The sequence below is a fragment of the Cibotium barometz genome, chromosome 53, assembly GCF_041138505.1.
Source record: "Cibotium barometz isolate CiBa-2024 chromosome 53, ASM4113850v1, whole genome shotgun sequence".
Classification (NCBI taxonomy): domain Eukaryota; kingdom Viridiplantae; phylum Streptophyta; class Polypodiopsida; order Cyatheales; family Cibotiaceae; genus Cibotium; species Cibotium barometz.
The window spans coordinates 20,194,949-20,202,785 of NC_141098.1; the positions used below are offsets into that span (position 1 = coordinate 20,194,949).

At 40.8% G+C, this 7,837-nt stretch overlaps 1 protein-coding gene across 2 annotated transcripts in view; it reads right to left on the reverse strand.

Annotated features, from left to right (window-relative positions):
• Nucleotides 1-529: 529 nt before the first annotated feature.
• LOC147608380 (MADS-box transcription factor 31-like) overlaps nt 530-7,837 on the reverse strand; it is a 31,460-nt gene continuing 24,152 nt past the window's right edge. For both annotated transcript variants that reach the window (XM_086788979.1, XM_086788978.1), the window contains exons 7-8: nt 993-1,138; nt 530-871 (exon numbers count right to left, since the gene is read on the reverse strand). In XM_086788979.1, the coding sequence (XP_086645105.1) occupies nt 793-871; nt 993-1,138 (225 nt within the window). In that variant the 3' untranslated portion in view covers nt 530-792. The remainder of the gene's footprint in view (nt 872-992; nt 1,139-7,837) is intronic.

Consider the following 7,837-nt stretch of genomic DNA (forward strand, 5'->3'; position numbering starts at 1 on the left):
GATTACACGTACACATACATATACACACATACGTACATACATTCATACATCATTATGCGTGTTTGTGTAACTTGATGTGCCTAGCTTCTAGAAGGAAAGAAAGGGTGATTTTACACATATTTCTTTTGCCTGTAACTACATGGAAATGCTTCCTTGAAAATGTAAAATGCTTCCTGCCCGTCGGAGACAGGTCACGACACTACTTAGCTTTAAAAGAAGCTTTGAAATTGTAACAAATTTCTTTCATATCAATAACATTAAGAAAAGATTTTGGTACCCTATTTAAATTATTTAAGTCTGATTTAATGTAATCATTTGGTACAAAAAATACCCAAAGTACACCAATGTGTTTTGGAAATTGAAACGTAGGATTCCACATTTTCCCTTTACTTTTCATGATGCTAATAAATTAAAGAAAATGACCATACTTCTTAAATAATGGAGTTACATACACTTTCCTTTTTATGAAATCGAGAAACTTTTGGAAAATTGTATTCTATTATTGTATTTTTTAAATAGACTCATTTGGTTTTAGAGAAACTCTTAATCAGCCATTTCTAATTTTCAACCATTTCTAAGTTGAGGCTACCCTTTTGCCAAAGGGTGGATGATGGATATAACACTATTACAATTAATTTAGAAACAGTGCATACCCCCAAAAGTGGAACATTTTTGCCATGCTCTTCTAGAAAAGAATGTTGCATGAAAAACCATCAACAAAACAAAAAAAGTGCCACTTATTCTTCGCAAAAAAGAAAAAAGAAAAAAAAGAAAAACTTGATTATCTTTAGCTTAATCTTCGCATTCACTCGGGGACAAATTAAGGTCCTCGTTAATGACGGATCTCTTTGGTGCATCGCTTGAATCCACCCTATAGCCATGTATATCATCCAAAACACCCAGTTTAGCACACACGCCAGCTAATGAAATGCACTGCAATCAACTGATCCTCTACTACTAGTAGTGACTCATCTACGTCTTTCTGCACGTACCAAAGCTGCAAAGGCGCCGCACCGGCCCCTTGCTGCTGCTGCTGCTGCTGCTGCGAACCGGAGCCTGATACGCACGAGAGATGAGATTCCGCTAGCTTGGCCAGAAGGCTCGAATTTGCATTTGCCGTCTTCCTAGCACCTGCCACCTGCAATAATTCCTTCATTAATAATTTAATATTCTGCCTCTCCATGCCATGTACATTATATAATTAATGCTAATGCAGCAGCTCCGTCAATTTAGTACTACTGATTGTGTACTTAATTAAGCGGAAATGATTTAAATAACCCAAAGGCTAGAGGAGCATTTATTGTAGCTTAAAACAATAATCTCTAGCGTTTGCAAGAAATTTATTAAGCGATTCCTTTCATTGCATGGAGATATGCAGTAGATAGCAAAAGATGCAGTGGCTTCAGAAATAATCTCTCTGCATGGATGAGAGCTGCTAAACTATACGCGAATAAGATTACTTGACGAGATCAAGAACAATTACGTAGATCAATGTCTTATATATATATGGAATGACCACCCCCATCATATTCCACTTTAAGCAGGCTAGTTTCAGAGGAGCAGAAAAAGCCCAATTATGGCGGCACCCCTTATTCATATTGTTGTGAGGGCCACATGGACATCGATCTCAACATCAATGTCCGTCTCTTAGGCAAGATGAGGGGCAAAATATTGTCCAATTTGGTTAGTTTCGATAGCACAATAGGCTCCCAAGGTGCCCAGAACATATAGCCTAATAGCCGGGACACACATATGAACCTGTTTTATGGTTATTTTGATGATGTTTTTGGACCTGAAAATGGATAGCCGAATTGAAAATGACTTGTCATCCAGAGGCTCTTAAGAACACAAGCATCTGGAGAGCATGACCAACCTGTGGAATCAACAAGAATCTTTTGTATGCACAATAGGTTAGCATGCATGAACTAGCTCTAGGTCTAGACCCAATCATCATTGACATATTTATGAAATATTCAATGGATTATGGTTACATCACGTCTTTTGCATGTTTGCTAAATAGTAGGATAAGCGTTACTCAAGAACACGCTTTCACAATGCATGTAACCTATAGTTTGTGCATGTTGAATTGGGGCTTTTGAAATTAGGGTTCTTGTTTTAGGGCTTGCAAACAAAATTAGGGTTTTCTTATTTGCATTAGTAAGTTGAAAAGTCCAATTAGAGTTTATGTGTTTTGCATTTTCAGCCCATTTTTGCATATCAATCAACAAAAGTCTTAGCCTAAGTCTAACCTAGGAAGAAATATATTCTCCCTTGGATACTCCCTCGACAAGAAGCTCCATCCAAATAGAGAAATACAACTGGGAATTTGATGAGATAGGCACAAGCCATCGGTTGAGAGTTTAAGAGATTGAACCTAAGTAAAAACGGCAAAAAGATCTTCTTGAGGCCCATTAGAATCAGGTGGACAAGGAAGGCGGGAGGAAGAAGCATGGCATCGACAAAATCTAGAACATGAGGAAGCTATTTGTCCAGGACAACCCAATAGGAGCCTAGGACATGCCTCAAAGTTGGGCACAATATGAACCTGTGTTACTGTTGTAAAAATGATATTTTTGGACATACAACCTATCCCTATATAAAGGCTGTCATAGATCCTCCCAAGAAGCTCTCAAGTGTTGGAAAGAGCCCCCACATAGAGGTAGCTCGAGGTATCTCTAGGTAAGAACAAAATATCTAGAGAGTATCACCAAGCTATGTAATCAACAAGAATCTTTTAGAGGAACACTAGGTAGGTTAGCATGCCTGAATGGGATCTAAGCCTAGACCCAAGAATCATTATACGGAATTGGTTGTAGATTAAAGTTACATCTCTTGTCTTCTGTGTGTTTCCAAAATAGTAGATTAGGGTTATATCTCTCCCTTTTGTGTTTGTTAAACAATAAGATTAGCATTAATCTCTCTTGATTAGCAATTGTCAAGAACACACTTCCACAATGCATGTAACACCCTACCTCTCTTTTCCCTAGTGACATGTAATTTTGTACCAATTCTCATAATACAAAAAAAAGCATATGAATATTGACTCTCGCAATACAAAAAAAAAAACATATGAATGTTGTCTCTTGCGGTATGAAAATAAATAAATGAGCATTGGAATATGTGATTCTACACATGGATGTTAGAGGTAGCAACCCGACATACTCCTTTTTTGTTGGTATATGGTTTGGAGACTATGCTTTGCCCATGGAGTTAGCCATTGTCAATGTTCGGTCAAGACTCGGCATCTGTCAGGATCCTTGATGTGACTCCTAATCCTGTTTCCAAATAGGAGACACATCCAGATAGGAATGACTCTAAGTGCAAATCCCGATGAGAATGCATATCTTAACAAGAAAGTGCTCAACATAGACAAGGTATCAAATAGACTTACACAGCATAGAAAAAGGAGGATTGCACAAAAAAATCACTTGTATCACTAGATTAGATGCTTAGCCCAAAGTACAATGCCGATCACTCTCTCAGTTGTTTTTTCTACTCTCTCCTCTATCTCGTATATCTCTCTCTGGATAGTTACCCTTTTCCCTTTTACATCTTCCCGAGTACTACCCGTTGGCAAGATTCATTTACGAGGTTGTTACAAGAAAGAAGATTCATGTCTTGAGAGTTTGTTGCCCAACAAATATACTAGGTGGCGAAGCTGGCAACAAGGCTAGGCGTCGACTGATGGTTGGATGACTCCCAACACTTGGCGATCACGGTGGACGCTGCGCCAACAACGAAGCCCACTTGATTCCTTGTTGTTTCCCTCTAGACCACTTCAGGTCTTTGAAAATCAAAACAAAAATTTCATCTCCAGAATCTGGGTCTGAACCTTAAGGCCTATTCCAATCCCCTTCATCCGGTCCTTTCTCTGTGGCAAGGCCTCTAGAGACAAACTTCATTGGCTTGTCCTAGGCGTACCTGGGCTCGTAAGCCCTCTTCCTGCTGCTTACCCCTACATGTCTGACTCCCATCCTTTCATTTGCCTGTTGGAACTGCATGTCAATGGGTTTGGCATAGGGGTACTTTTTCTTGGGCCTTTCCATCACATCAATGGCCATCCCCTCTGCAAAGGCATGTGGCTCTACTTGCTTTGGGATGATAGCTTCATTTTCGAACATAGTTTGCTCAGGCTCTCTTGGTCTCCTTTTTCCCCCTTGACTCCACTTCCATCCATATGGCGGTTTTCCTGCTGGTTCTAATTTGGCATGTGCCCTTTCTTCTTCTGCAAGGTGACTCCATTGGTGAGGGGCACTGGCAATCCTACCCTGTGCATGGTCTGTTGCCTCCTCACTCGGATCTTCGCATCATAAAATTCTGCCACTTCCTCGCACTGCTCGCGATCCAGATGAGGGGCTTTTCCTAGTGCTGATTCTGTTGCTTGGGAGCTGCTCTACCCTTGTTTTTTTGTCTATGATACGTCTGACTGGGCCATAAATCTGCAATCTCATCCCAGTTAGATGGTTGCATCACTCCTGCCTGCTTGGCAGCCTGAATCAGGCTTTTCATGTGCGCAAGGGTTGTTTCCTTCCAGACAGTTATGTTCTTTTGTGTTCTCTCTTCCTGGAGCCGCACGGCTTCTTTTTCCTTCTTCTCCCTTTTTGCCCACGCTTGGAAATCTTCAATCATTTTATGTGTGTTCTACATTTCAGCAGTGTGGGCCTTCCTTATGGTCACCACCTGCTCTTGTCTTTTCCTAAGTTCAAATATGGATGCCTTCAGCTCTACTGCGTGTGATCTCCTTGTGGCATCCAGTTGATCCTATCTTTTCTTTCTATCGGCATGGGCTGTGTCAGGGCGACATTTAGCTCATTGACCATCATTTTTCCTCCGTTTCCTCTTGTGTTCTTAGCAGCGGGATGTGGAATCAATATCCTTCTTAAGTTGTCAACCCGTCCTGCCTTTGTAGGTCCTTGTACTCTGCCACTAGACCGTCCCCAGATCTTCAATCTGTGTTCTGAGAGCAGTCTCATCTCTAGCTCTTTCTTCCAGCTTTTTTGTGGCTACCCAGGTATGCTCTCGCGTCGCTCATCATTGAGGATTATATCCATTTAGATGGGTGAATCTTTTCTTCCATGTCTCTACTTCCAGTCTAAGCTGCTTATTTTGAGCTTGCAACTCCTTTTCCTTGCCGGTGTCTGCTGCGCTGGGTCTTGCCTCCTTGTCTCCTTGGCTGGGCAGCACTCTCCAGGGCTCTTGTAGAGACAACTCCTATCAGCTTTCTTGTGTCCGGATTTTTAGATTTTTGTCTTGCCTCTAGAAGGGAAATATCTGCCTGTAGGTAGGTGTGGAGAATTGCATTGCCACTGTCAGTTTTTCTAGATATCCACCCCACACCTCCTTTAGATCCTTCATGGCATCTCATTGTTCCATGTTTTCTACTTCTGCTTCATAAACTTCTGGGAACTCCTCGACGTCCAGGACTGCTAGCCAAGCTTTTGCCTTGACTAGCTCCACTTTGTCTCTATCCGCCCTAGCCTACACCTCTCTTATGATTCTGATGTGCTCTTCTCTGATTAAGAGGATTTGTCCCTCTGTCCTAGCTTGGCTTTCCTTGGCCCTATCCATCTCCTCTTTTACTTGCATGTTGGCCTCCTCGTTCATGGCCAGAGCCCCTTTTATCACTCATCGCCATCCCTCTTTTTGTCTCTTCTTCCTCTTTCTAGAGCCCTGGTAGCTGTCTTTGCGTTTCCTCGATCTTGTCTGCTTCTCTCCTCCTGTTTAATTCCTCCTATAGAGGCTCCTACTGGCTCCTCATAGTATGGATGATTGCATCCTGCTTCCTGACCACTGCTTGTAGCTTAGTGATTTCCTTCAGTCCATCTGCCATACATCTTTGCAAATAATTGAGGCATCCCTACATCTAGTATGAGTCAAAGTCTATCTCTCTACTCCCCTACCTGGCGTACCATTCCCCACCATCAGGATAGCTAAAAGTGTCGAGATCCGATCAAGACTTGGCACTTACGTGGTTCCGGACCACCTAGTCGGCTTTGGAGGAGACGCGACTGATGCAACTGTGCCCAATGAGATAAGCTAACACTAATGCGTTGCGCCACCGATCTACCTAGGCTAAGAGAGTTTGTCATGCCAGCACAGAGGTCAGTTCTTGCATCTGTCTCAAGATCCCTGATGTGACTCTTAATCCTGTTTCCAGATAGGAGTCACATCCAGATAGGAATGACTCTGAGCGTAAATCCTAGTGAGAAGGCATATCTTAAGAAGAAAGTGCTCGACACAAACAAGGTATCAAATAGACTTACACAGTGTAGAAAAAGGAGAAATGCATAGACAAATCACTTGTATCACTAGATCAGAGGCTTAGCCCAAAGTACAATGCCGTATCACACTCTCAGTTATTTTCTCTACTCTCTCCTCTATCTCGTATATCTCTCTCTGGATAGTTTTCCTTTTCCCTTTTACATCTACTTGGATACTACCCATTGGTAAGATTTAGTTACAAGGTTGTCAAAAGAAAGAAGATTCATGTCCCAAGAGTTTGTTGCCCAACGGATATACTGGGCGGCAAAGCTAGCAGCAAGGCTGGGCAGCACCAACAGCTGATGGTTGGATGACCCCAGCATTCATTCCGAGTTTTAGAGTGGCAGTTATTACCCAACTTTCTATGGAGGAATCCATGACTCATCATGTGAAAAAATTGCTACTAGTGGGTGGTCAGAGAGAAGCGGCTCTGGAGTGCTTGGACTATTGATGTCATCAAGCGGTGTTGAAGCTTTGTGGATAGAAACACCAGATTTAAAATATTTAATGTGGATGACCCAATGTTATTTTTTAGTTCTAAAATAGGTCCACACCTTGGAAAGCTCAAGTTTTGGTGGATAGGGTCATACTAGCACAAATCTGCAAAGTTTGGAACGTCTACATGTATTTGAATTGATAACATTGGATGGTGTGAAGTTACCTAAGCCAATCAATGATTTCAAATTAAAGCCTTATTTTGGCAAGCTACCCGGTGCAACACCCTTGCATTCTATTTCGGTCATGTCATTGTATGATGAGGGTCTTACTCCATGTGGTATGCATGCTTGCCGTCGTGTGTGGATCCCTTGATACAACATTATTCTATTATGATTTTCACAGATCTTTTGAGTCTCCCTGTCAACAGTACTCTTCAATTTTGTAATCATGATTTGATGAGTAGCATAGTTTTCCATTATCCCATCATTCCTCAAGAGTTTGTTTTATACATGTATTTTCATTATGGGCTTTTGTTCTCTACTTTCTTTGAATTCTTTACTTACTTCCATACTTTTTGCATGAGTAGCTTAGAAATTAGATCTGAATAGGCATGTTGAATAGAGGTGACTCTTTGTTCTCAATTCTATATAAGTAATTATATGTATTGAGCACCAAGCACTTATGCTCATGATGATTATTGAAATTACACTCAATTTGTCAAGTGTTGTAATGTTTGGTAATCAATATGTCATGTGCTCTCTTCAACATCTTGAATTATTGCATGTTTGTTAAATGTTCTACATAATAAAGAATTTAATGTTATGTAATTTTTGTGTTAGTTTATATGTCAACATTCTTAATTCTGCAATATCCTAACACCCTGATCTAGATTAGATAGAGTTTATTTAGGTAAATTTTGATTGTATACCTCATACTTTGAGAGTGTGGGTATACACTAGTTTCTATAAGAAGAAGTTGATATAATAACATATTATTAAAGGATGAGCTTTTTAGAGATGAAGCTAACAAAGGTATTGACAAACTTGCTCTTGAGGTAAGAGTCAAAGAAGATGCTTGGGCTAGATTTGCTAAGAGAATGTAAGATGCTATCAGATATGTAGACAAACTCAGAGCCAAA